Raw genomic sequence first — 12,563 nt, 5'->3', positions numbered from 1 at the left:
TACCAACACTTGCCAGCTGGCACCCGGGCCCTACAATCACACACAAGGGGGCGTGCGGGGCACAGTGTAACCACATCAGAGCCAGGAAGTAAACTCGACTTTTTGTTTCAAAACCTTACAGCCATCCAGTGCCCGACATTCTGATGTATTTATAAATAAAATCATAGAGCGGTGGAGAAATCTCCCAAAAGTCACAGAGAAGTGGCTGGTGATCTAAATTCTTGGCCCACACAGTAAAACTTTTTCAATCGTCTCTGAGATGTTACTTGAAAGATGGGGGTGGGGTGGGGTTTGTGCACAATCCATGAGTGGCCTCCGATGCCCCATGCATTGCCACCAGGAGCACTGCTGGCCAGAGGAGGAGACTTGGCTTATCATAGCCCCAAGTGGGAATGGCATGTGTGTGTGTGTGTCCAGCCAAGTGAGAACTTTAAAACATGAGGAAGAAATTCCAAACTATTCCAAAAAGCAAAGGCACCGAAGTCCATAAAAAATGCCATATTTTTCATCCTTTTATTATGCATACTACCTGACCTAACATGGCATTCGTCTCTGGGTAAAAATAGAATGCTTCTTTAAAATCAGCTCTGATCTTCATACTTTTAGTCAGAAAGCATTTCCTAAAGCACAACGTGACAGCTTAAGTATTTCCAAAACTTTAGGGGGAATTAAAGATCCCTTCATCTTCTCTCTTCTACAGCCGTGAACTTACTTTGCCACAGGAAACCTATGTTCTCCTGTGTCTACTGTAGTCTAGAAGATGCAGGCGGAAAGAATGGGAGAAGTCCCCAGGCCCTGTCTTGCACTATCCATCCTGATGGGCTCATGGGAAGGTGGTTTGGGGCAGTAGGTTGCGTCATATGAACTGTTATGACGTAAGTGCCTGGGTCCCTCTCCAGACTGGGACTCGCCCAGGTCTGGGGCCTAGGCAAAGCTGCCTTGCCTCTCCCAACTCTTGGCATAAAGTAATACCGAGTGCATGTTTCTTGAATGAGCAAATGAATGAATGAGTGAAGGAGTGATTGATTAAATAAATAAATAGTCTGTGGGGGAGACCCCATTGTTGTATTTTTCCCAGCAGAAGAGATTTTCCAGCCTATTACACTAATGAGGGCTAATATTCTCCGTTATTTTGAGGATAGCTAGAAATTTGCTGCTAATTTAAATAAAATGGTTACGTTTACTCATTAACCAATTACGTGCTTCCCAGCAGCTTCACCTCACTAATTTGATTAGTTAGACCATGCTTTCTCCTACCCAGGGCCTTCTCTGAGAGCTGAGAATATCACAACTGTATCAGAGTCAACTTTTTAAACAACATGTAAGCAGAATCTCTCAAAGGGTTTAAACACGGATGTGAATCCAGCCCCTCTTTCCAGCCCAGTCTTTGGGCCCCATTGGGCCCCACTATGAGTAGTCCCATGATACCACTCCTATCACTAGACCAAGTCCGTTTCTCAAGGGAAATGAAACTTTCCCAACTATGGGGCCTTCCTGAAAGATAACCCGTCATATGTTTGAAGGATGAAAGAATGAAAATGGAGGAGAAACTAGAAGCCAAAATACAGGTACCCTTCCCAGGCCTGTGTCTGCCAGTGGCCTGCAGTACATCTGGGCTCAGGCCAACCAGCTCACATGCCCAGATGTCATTTTCTTGTTATTTGTCAGAGGTGGACTGGACTTAGCAAATGTCTAAGTGTCTGCAGCAGAGACAGGCTTCCCGGGCCAGCAGAAGACCTTGACTTTCCACACCCTTGGGAGTTAGCTGCAGGGCCACGTGATTGGCTCTGGCGAATCAAACGTGAGAGGAAGGGATGTGAGGCGCTTTTCATCTGAGGTGTGAAAGTCAGATTTCCAGTCACGCTCCTTCCTCTTTGGGATGTTGTGGGTAGAACCGTGTACCTCAAAAATTCATACATTTGAGGTCCTAACTCTCCTCCCCCAGTATCTCAGAACATGACCTTCTTTGGAAACAGAGTCATTAGTTAGATGTAATTAGTTAGGTTATGATGAGGAATGGCTGGCTTCCTTATAACAAGGGGCAGAGGTGTGCACACAGGGAGAACCGCATGAAGGCGGAGTTGGGCCATCACAACCACCATGCTGGTTGGCCAACGACTCGCAGAAGCTAGCAGAGACGCCTGAAACAGATCCTTTCCTGGAGCCTTTTGAGAGGGCACAGGAACACCTTGGTCTTGACCTTCTAGCTTCCAGAACCGTGAGACAAAGCATTTTGGCTGCTGGAGGTGCCCAGTTTGCAGACTTTGGTGGTGGCTGCCTTAGGAAATAGTACAGGGCAACGTCCGCGTGGTCAGACTGTGAATCCACTGTGAGCATCTGCACCGCTCATGGCCTGGGGAGGTGCTCCACCTTTAGCCAGCTTTGTAAACAGGGTAAGAGAATTATCTAAGACCTGGAAATAAGACAAAATGGGAGAGGAAATGGTCTACCCTCTGACTATCATACTGGGCCACTGTCTAACAGGCGCACCCAAGAGGATGCAATTTTCCAGGAGAATGTGCTTGTGTTTGACTTTGCTATTTACCTTTTGATTAGTACCCAGACACTATGAAGTTAAAAGCTAACTTCCAGATTTCTGCCTTCGTAGTAAAGATCACACTAAAGGCTATGATTTTATTTCCCTATAGGGCACTAACCACTTCGGTATCTAATCTAGCAATCTTATCCTAACATTCCTTTTTAGAATGTGCCTGCAGATCCTGAGCTCCTTAAATGCTCTCAGTACCTGCCTCACCTTCTTACTAGATTCCTTATGAATGAGTTAACTAAGTTTTTGTCACATGTTCGTTTTAATTTGATTAATAATCATATTTTACTTTCTGGAATCAACAAAATAAACTTGTTTGGTTAATGGCAATGAGGTTTGAAGATTATTACCTGACCACTACAGATTCTTTCTGGCTTTAAAACCCTGAATGGATAAACTTAGACATTTGAAAGAAGGAACCAAGGGAGGGAAGTGACTGTCAAGGTCAGCAGGATAAACAGGGCCAGCTTGCTGTCCTGCCTTCTTGACCTTTTTCCTCCTTCGTCAGCCATTCTTGGCCATGGTTGGCTGAGATCCAAGGTAGGCAGCTCAACTCTGGCCACTTATGTAATTCTTAGGAGAGAGAGAAGAGTCCAAGTCCTGGCTGTAGTGAAGGCTGGAGGATTAAAAAATAAAGAATAGCCTGCCTACAGCCCTAGGATGGGAACTTAGTGAGGGGAGTGACTTTCATCAGGTTCATGACTCTTTCCCAGGGCCAAGAACACTCTCCAGTACTTGGTGGACTCTCGTTGATTTAAGAAGAAAAAAAAATGCAAAGAATTAAAAAGTCATAGAATTTCAAGGTGGGAGGACCCTTAGGGATTTATTAGCTTAAGCATCTATCTACATGATTTGGAACCTTTCATAATGCCTCTGGAGCTCACCAAACCTGACTTGGACGCCTCTGAGGATGGAGAAGTCACAATATCACCTGAGTCAATGACTGGGATGAGTTTCCTTAGACTCAGCCAAAAATCTGAGTCTTTATAATGTTGGATATTTTCAAGTCCCTCTTAAATCTGCTCCTCTCCGGGCTACATGATTCCCATCTCAGGGGTATGGTCTGGAATCTCTTTACCAACCTGGTAAAAGAATAGCCAAAATCTAGTAACCAGTGACTGTGTACCAGGTTTTGTTGTCTCGATGCTTTATGTGCATCGATTTTTAAAATTCTTACAACCTTGTAAGGTAGGTATTACTATAATATAGGTGAGGGAATTGAGGCACAAGGAAATTTGGACATCTCTCAAGGAACCTGATTAGTAAGTGGTCTGGCTGGGATTTGAACCCAGACAGCCTGGTTCTTGACCACTGTATACTGCCTCACCATTTGCCTTTCAACATTTTCAAGCTTCCTATCATATGTGATGCGTAGGGAGGAATGTGTGAGATTTCATAGCAGACGGCACAAAGACTGTCACCTGGGCTCATCTCTGCTCCCCAGCAACATGAGGTGCCACGTCCCTTTCCTGAAGTTATGCAGTGCACCACCTGTACTGCTGTATGTGGCAGTCCTGGCAGTCCCATCTGTGCATATGTGAATCTCCCTGGTCTTTCCTTGGCCTCTGTGGCCATGGTAACAAAGATTTTGCTGAGAGCTGCCAGTCAGGGGAAAAATGTCCCTGGAAACACATATTGAGGGTCTGATTTGGACTAAGTCTAGCAGATTCAGAGAATCCTTGAGGCCTGTTTCGTCCACAGTCCCCTTATGAGGTGTACCTTGGCTTCATATTGAGGTGACATCCTCGAGCTCCTCCTTTTCTCATCCCCTCCATGTGCCAGTGAAGTTCTTAGGGGCAAGTAGATACCTTTGGGAAGGCCTGCGAGTCAGAAGCCCTGCCTTATCACCCACCGCTTGTCCCCTGCACCCGTGTCTACCTCTGGTGGATGGATGAACTCCACTAAGGACACACAGCCCATCTCCAGGTGGACCCTATCTCCAGCTCACCAGGCAGGCCAGGCTCAACTATTTCCTGCTATAGCAGGGTCCCTACACCAGCTCGTTCTGGGAACCGTGTTTGATCCGAGGTTAGTGTCCAGCCTCCTTACCTCTGGGCACTAAGAGCTGTGCACTGCAGCTGCAAGCCTGGTGGGAGAGAGTAACTGGGCCCCTATGTTTCCCGCACAGTCCAATCACATGACTGTGGCTTTGAGGAATGGGGAGGGGGACCCAAGTCTCTAAGACTTGCTGTAGATCTACATCAAGAAGCTGATTATAAAGCACCAAGGGAAAGAAGCCCCAAGCCTTCCTGGCAAGCACAGTATAAACTCACAGCTTCCCAGACTGAATTTCAGAAAGAAAGAACTGGAGGAAGTAGATAGAGCTGGTAAAGCTGGGCCTGGAGCTGGCCAGCCCAGCTTCCTCATTTGTGGAGAAGAAGACAGGCCCAGATGAGACTAATCAATGGTGCCAGGGACCAGAATCGTCATTACCTTTGGGTAGCAGTGTTGGCCAAGAGAGGAGTGAGGAAACCCAGTGGGATAATGGGCTCAGACAGGATGGTACCTACACAGTTGTCCATAAATGTGGAAATTCATTGAACTGCACACTTTAGATGTGTGTATTTTAGTGTAAGATCATATCTCAATAAAAGAGTAGAACAAAATAAAGGCCCAGGGAGGGTTAAAAGTGACATTGCCACTGTGTGGCAAGACCAAGCCTAGAACTCAGACTTCCTGAAGCCCTCCCCCCACACTCCACTGCAGTTTTGCTACCACAGAAACTCAGTGATGCTCCATTAGTCTACAGGTAGGCTTTGACCAGGGCAGGAATCCATGGGACATGGCACATGAGGCCAAGGAAAGTCAGTCCAGCGTGGGCTGGAGGTAGAATCTTGAAAGTGCACAGACTGAGCAAAGCTTAGTGAGCAATAGTAATAGTATAGTACTATAGCAATATTATTAGCTAACACTCATCGAACACTTACTATATGCCAGACACTATTCTAAATACTTGACATGTATTAAATCTTTACAACCACCTTCATGGTATATACCATTATTAACATGTATCTTACAGAAAACAGAATAGGTCCCCATTTAAAAACTTGACAACTAGAGTGTCAAAGCTGATATTTGGACTCAGACAATCTGATTCCAGAATCCATGCTCTTAACCACAGCACAGACTACCCTATATCGAATCATCAGCAGCTGGTAGCCTGGCAGCCTTTGCCCAACTGACATCCACCATCCCACAGAGGAAACACTCACTATTTGTCCAGTGGCCCAGATAAGCAACAACCCTGCAGATTTCCACATCAACTTGTTAAAAGCCAGTTCATAAGCTGCCTCCTGGACTGCAAGGAATAAAAGGCAGGGAATTTACAAGAAGACCAAACTACTTGTGACCTGGCCACCTTGGCCAATACTCAAGGACAATGTGGGTATTTTCTGAGCTGAAAATTCAGGGAATTAATAATCAGGGAAATGCAAATTAAAACCACAGTGTGATACTACTATACACCTGCCACAATGTCTATAATTTAGCAAGAGAGGTCATTCCAAATGTTGGCAAGGATGTGGAACAACTAGAACTCTAATATGTGGTTGGTGGGAGTAAAAGTTGATGTAATTAATTTGGAAAACTGTTTCACTGTATATTGGTTGGCTTGGGCTGCCACAACAAAATGTCACCGGCTGGGTGGCTTAAACAGTAGAAAGTCATTTTCACATAGTTTTCGAGGCTGGGAAGTCCAAGATCCAGGTGCTGATATGTTCAGCTGTTAGTGGGAGCTCTTTTCCTAGCCCCCTAACTGCTGCCCTCTTGCTGTGTTGTCACATGGTAGGGGTGGGGGAGAGAGAGAGAGATTGAGACACTGAACTCTCTGTGTCTCTTCTTACACGGACACTAATTCTATCAGATTTGGTTTCCAGCTTTATAGCCATATTTGTCCCTAATTGCTTCCTTACTCCAAGTACAGTCAGGATTAGTGTTTTCACATATGATTTTTGGGGTGATACAATTCAGTCCATAGCATTCTGCCCCTGGACTCCCAAGTTCGTTTCCTTCTCCCCTGCAAAATGCATTCATTTCATCCCAACAGCCCCCAAAGTCTTTAGGCATTCCAGCATCAACTCTAAAGTCTAAAGTGCAAATATTATCCAAGTATCATCTAAATCAGATGTGTGTGAAGCTCAAGATATGATTTATGCTGAGGCAAAATTTCTCTCCAGCCAAAAGCCTATGAAATCAGATAAGTTATGTGCTTCCAAAATACGGTGGTCAGACAGACATGGGCTAGACAAGCGCATTCCAGAAGGGAGAATGGGTCCCAAACAATTGGGAGGAAGGGAGTGATGGGTCCCAAACAAGCCCAAACCCTTGGCAAGACTATTTCCGTTAGCTCTCAAGGGTTGAGAATAACCCTCTTGGTCTTGATGCTCTGCCCTCCAGGCCCACTGGAGTGGCAGCATCATCCCCATGGCTCTGTGGAGTTGCCTGCCCATTTGGCTTGCTGGAGTGGCACTGCCCAAGCTGTTCCCGGCTTTGGTCCCACTCCTGAGGCACTGGACAGGGGTCATCCTGGCCCACTGAAACCAGAGAGGTAGGCTCACCCTGTGAGGACAGCCTTGCCCTTAGGGCTATGGTGGGCTGGCATCGCTGATGATCTCTGAATGGCCTTCAGCACCATTCTTCCCTTTTCTTGAGGAAGAGGGCATGTTCTACGGTCCTGTCTTGGGAAAGCCAAGAAGCCCATCAGTCTGCCTTCATTCTGTCCTGCTCTCTCTTTAGTTCAGGCTGCCAGTGTCTCTGCTGCTATGAACCCATCTCGACATTTATGGCTTCTGCAGCTGCGATGGTGGATTGCATCCATGAGTCCCACCACAATCTCTTAATCAAATAGTCATTTTGCTGCACTCAGTATTTTCTTCAGAAGCAGCTTTCTCATTTTTAAAAAATATGGACAGGCTGAGAATTGTCCAGATCTTCAAGTTAAGGTTAAATGAGGTCATAGGGGTCGAGCCTTGATCCAATGGGATTAGTGTCCCTTCAAGAAGAGATACCAGTGAGCTCACTCATTCTCTTCCTCCCATGTGGGGACACAGAGAAGGTAACCATCTGCAAGCCAGAAAGAGCCCTCACCAGAAACCAAATCAGCCAGCACTTTGTTCTTGAACTTTCCAGGCACCAGAACTATGAGAAAATAAAGTTCCTGTGGCATTATGTTATGGCAGCCCCAGCAGACTACGCACTATACAGTCAATGTCTGCTATAAGTAACCAGAGCAACCCAATGACTAGTGGCTCGACTCCTAGGTATAAATCCACAGGAAATGAGTGCATATGTGCACCAAAAGACATGAACAAGGATGTTCAGAGCAACAGTATTCATAATACTCTCAAGTTTGCAATATCCTAGGTGTCCATCAGCCGTAAATGTTTAGTCAATATGGTACACTCATAAAATGGAATATTACATAGTAATAAAAGTTACAACTACATGTAGCAGCATGGAGGTACTTTATAAATATAATGATGAAAGAAAGAAGGCAACACGAGAAGACATACACCCTATGATCCTATTTATATAAAATTCAGAATCGGGCAATAATGCTTTTTTCCTGATCTGGGTACTGGTTATGTGGGTGTGTTTGCTCTGAAAGTTCACTAATCTGTACAGTTAAAACTTGTCTACTTTCTATACACATGTTACATGTCAATAAAAAGTTTACATAAAAATAGTCCACCCTGAAAAATATCACAGCATTGTAAGAATGAAGAATGAGTTGCTGTACGGTGTGGTGTGGGGATAGTGTGATCTGACTGACCAGTCAGTGATGCCACAGCAGCTGAGCCCACAGAAAGGAAGAGATGGAGGAGATCACAGCGGACAATCGACGCGTAGCCCCAGCACAGTATGCCGGGTGACACGCGTATATCATGATAGCCTTCGGTTGTATGTTGAGGGGGGTAAATGTCTCTTTTATATACACTGAAGTATGATTGCACAAACATACATATCTTCTATACCATCTTTTAAAAAAATTGCAATTCTGGGGGTAAGATAAGTAAACTTGGAAATGTCAAATCAGAACAGATCAGTCTATGGCAGCCAGGGGCAATGGTCCATTGCACTTTGTTGGATATGTCATCTCTCTTGTCTGTGTCTCCGCATCCTCTTTGGATATCTGAAGCCTAGGCTGTGACTGGCTGATTTTTCCTAGGATAACTTATTTTCCTGATAGCTTCCTCTCATTCTCCACCAGGAGAAGGTCAGACGAGCTAGAAAAGCTCTTGTGGCTATAAATTTTGGACTGCAGCTGTGATCTACTAAAGGGCAGAGCCCCAAAGGCTATGAAATGGCACTCTGAAGGGATTCTGAGATGTCAGGGAGCTTGGGGGGCCCTTGGGTTCCCTCCTGTTAGGGAAGGGCATGGCTGCCAGAACCAGGACTGTGATTTACCCACAGCCTCCCCAAAGAAGGCAGGTGTTCCCCTTTAGGAATCAATCGCCTTCCTTGCTCCCCACTCCTGAGGATCCAGGCACCCCAGCATTGGCTATCCCAGCTTCCTTCCAGGCAAGGCAGGTATGATTCTCCCCTTCTACTCATGAGCATACTCCTAATGAAAAATCCTGGAGGCCCCTGGGCCTAGAATCACCATGACACAAGTTTAACCATCCTTCCCCATGCCAGACATACCTGAGTACACCCCCACAGGGGGCTCTCCCAGGGAACTCACCTGGGGGGTCATCCCGTGGCAGATGTACACGATGGGAACATTCTCTGTGTCCGGACCCTGATCGAGACACAAATCGGTCTTCAGAGAGTTCTGCAGCTGCACGCCAGAGGAAAGGTGGCCACACCAAAGAGAAAGGAGCAGAGAAACAAATGCATTAAATCAGGAGAAGCCAGCATTCCACTGAGACAGGCTCCATTTCCATAATCAACCCGAGGCCCTTGGAATACTATGAAAGCAACAGGCACCAGCTTTTGGCTGGCAGAAAGCCGCTGAGGGAACCCAGTCTCCTGTGAAAGAGAAGCATTCTCATATTGTTAAACAATAAGCCGAGACAGTCTAGGTAGGAATAAAAGATACACACGCATGCATACACACAAGAGATGGTGCTAGGGTTTTCACTCTCTCTGTTTCCACAGAGGTGGCACAAAGGCTTTTAATAATCCCTGGATAAAAGTCTTTGCTCTGGAAGGTTGGGTGAAGTGGGCAACAGATTAGCTGCTTTCCAGCCTGAGATGTCCTCTGGGACCAGGTCTTCTCTGCCTCCTGCAGATCCAGCAGTGGCTAGCCTGGCCCCAGGGGTGCCCAGATGATGAAGATTCTCCAGAGTGGCAGGTGAATAAGAGAGGAGGGGGCCAAGGCAGTAGGTGAAGAGAGATGTATCTCTTAGCCTCACCTACAGGCACATAGCAATCAACAGAACCAATGCCTTACCATGTCAGGTAAGAAAGCCAATCTTCAGTGTCCCTTTCTGGAATAAGCCCACTCCCAGTCCCTGGAAAGGACAGCACATAGCCCACATGGCCCTGGTCACCAGCCACAGCTAAGTAGACCACAGTGGACACCAACAGGCAGTTTAGAATGAGTTAAGAATTCTTTCTTTCTCTCTCTCTCCTCCATCCTTCTCTTTCTGGAATGTAACTGTCTCATCATCCTCTTCTGTGCTAGAACTCTCGGTGAGAGAGTCAGGGGTCAGTGGGTGGTGGCCACTAGAATTGTGAGGCCATTTAGATTGGGTATGGAGGATCTGCTAGGCCATGTGTCGGCAGAGAAATCCAGCTGTGGCCAAGGAAGATATGAAGCCTGAGACAGGACTAGAGACAGTGTGCCCCTGCTATGGCTTTATGGCTTCCCAGCTCTAGTGCCCCTGTCCAGCTGTACTTCAGTTCCCGTGCCCATAGGAGAGTTTGTGGCATCACTACCCACCTTACCTTGAGTTTGCTTATATAGCTCGTGTGAGCAGCAAAACTCTGTTTTGACCAGGAAACGGATATTGGAATTCAGGGAAGACCAAGGCAATGGACCACAGGTGGGTCATCTATCCAAGGAGGCCAAAGCCTGACAGTGCCTGATATTCCACGGTCCTGATGACTTGTGGCAGGAACGCAGTGAACCCAATTAAGGGGTATGAAATGGAACAGCCAGAGGCACATGTGTGCTCTATGCATACCCTCTTCTTGACAGGGAGCAAGGAACAGAGTCGAGTTCTTTTCTCCTGAACTTCCTCTCCTCTACTGCGGTGAAGGCGTCTCAATCCCAAACTTGCAGTTTGGAGATCCTGAAGAAATATAAACCCTAGGCAGAGCCCCAGAAACATCTATGCAGAACATGCTCTTCTATAAAACGACTACTCGGCTTGCCTTTGTGAGGGAGCACATGTAAACACCCTCTATGAAGCCGAGGACTAATCCATTAGTGAGGCCCTCGAACTGCTGTCACAGGGAGAAAGGTCCAGAGAGCACAGATGTCAGACTTGGCTTTCTCCTAGGTTTTCAAAGCCATCCTCTGGGTGAGGACCTAGGTGGTACCTTTTACTAAAGGCCCCCCGGCTCTGTGTTGTCCCTCCCCCATGAAGCAGGTGGTCTGTGGGTGCTGTGGGGACACACAGGCTGGGATGGGATCCTGGCTCCAGCTGTGTGGTCTTGGACAGAGAACACAACTCCTTCTTGTCTGTTTTCCTTTCTCTTAAATAGGGATAGGACTGGTCCCCCCACCTCAGAGGATTGTTAGAAGAAGTAAGTGCAACAACACCTGCAGGTACGGAGTACAGGGCCTGGCAAAGGGCAAATGTGCAGTAATTGTTAGCTATTCTCATGACCGCTGTAACCCTGCAGACAGCCACTAAGGGAAACCTGCTGTTAGAGCTGCATCTGTGTGCCAGCTACTGTGCTCAGCGCTTTCCACGGGTCACCCCATCTCATGCTCAGCAGAACCCAGCCAGGCTGGCAATATTCTCTCATGAGGATGAGGAGCTGCAGCATAGCAAGTAGGTCTGCCTCACTTCCCTGGCCGTGATGCCGCTCCCATGGCACGGACCCCTCCGCATATTGCCTCTACGTATGCTTTCTCTTAGTCTGGCTAAACCCCCTCTTCCTTTGGTCTTCAGCTTCTCTGTCATTCTGCAAGTCTTTCCTGACTCAAGTCTGGGTGGAAGGCCATGGCCCTGTGCTCCCCCAGCACCTCCATTTAAATTATTGCTGCACTTAGTGTGCGTGTTCCTGGTGCTTCTCCACGTGCCTGTCTCTCTCCCCTGTCTGACCAGGCCAGGTCTTGGTCTTTCTCATGGTCTCTGACATGGGCCAGCCCGGCACATGGCAGACAGTCAATATACATGTGGAAGGAATGAATGAAGACAGTGAACAAAGGAATGGCATTCCCAGATGAATGACATTGGCAAGTGGGCAAGTGACAAGTTCTTCCCATCATCCAGATGGGGACAATCCTGAGACTGAAAAATGCCCCATGAGATGGTATGACCATAGCTTTTAAGGTTTTGTAAATTGTCGGGATTACACAGGGAGTGAGTGGCAAAGCTAACATTCAGAAGCCGGGCATGTCTGTTTCTAGATGCTGCTCCAACTCTGCTGTCAGCACTAGAGCTGGGATTAATCCAAAGACCCCCATGGGGCTCAATGATCCAGGGGAAACCCATGCCCACACAATGGGGCCCACAGGCCCTTCTGCCCGCAGGTGTCATTAAAGGGACCTGTTAGTGGATTAATGGGCTAGGTTATAGACTTGACCCCAGCCCCACTGAGAGTCCCAGGAGGTTATTTGACCTGAGCAATGTAGTTTGGCATAAGTCGGAACGGAAAAAGTAAAAAGAAACTCTACCCCGAGAGGACATCTGGTCTCTGCATTTCAGAATAAAAATAATCACCAGGAAGGATGACTCAGCCTCAGCAAATCCTCTTGCTCTTGCGGCTAAGCCTGCTTTGCCCATCTTCACCCTATTGCCCCCATTAAGAGTTCATTACGCTCCTTGACAAGCAAGCGTGGCTCTGCTCTGTCCAAGCCCTGCCTGTGGAGGAGCCAGAAGGGAGGGGAGGTGGCTGG

At 47.1% G+C, this 12,563-nt stretch overlaps 1 protein-coding gene across 1 annotated transcript in view; it reads right to left on the bottom strand.

Annotated features, from left to right (window-relative positions):
• The window catches only part of GALNT18 (polypeptide N-acetylgalactosaminyltransferase 18), a 338,899-nt gene that overhangs the window by 37,028 nt on the left and 289,308 nt on the right, over nt 1–12,563 (bottom strand). Inside the window, exon 9 of the mRNA XM_026008242.2 lies at nt 9,231–9,326. Coding sequence (XP_025864027.1) covers nt 9,231–9,326 — 96 coding nt within the window. The remainder of the gene's footprint in view (nt 1–9,230; nt 9,327–12,563) is intronic.

Source organism: Vulpes vulpes, chromosome 11 (genome assembly GCF_048418805.1).
Source record: "Vulpes vulpes isolate BD-2025 chromosome 11, VulVul3, whole genome shotgun sequence".
NCBI classification, from domain to species: Eukaryota; Metazoa; Chordata; class Mammalia; order Carnivora; family Canidae; genus Vulpes; species Vulpes vulpes.
Note: the sequence above shows the minus strand (reverse complement) of the source record. Positions and strands in the feature narration are given on the sequence as shown.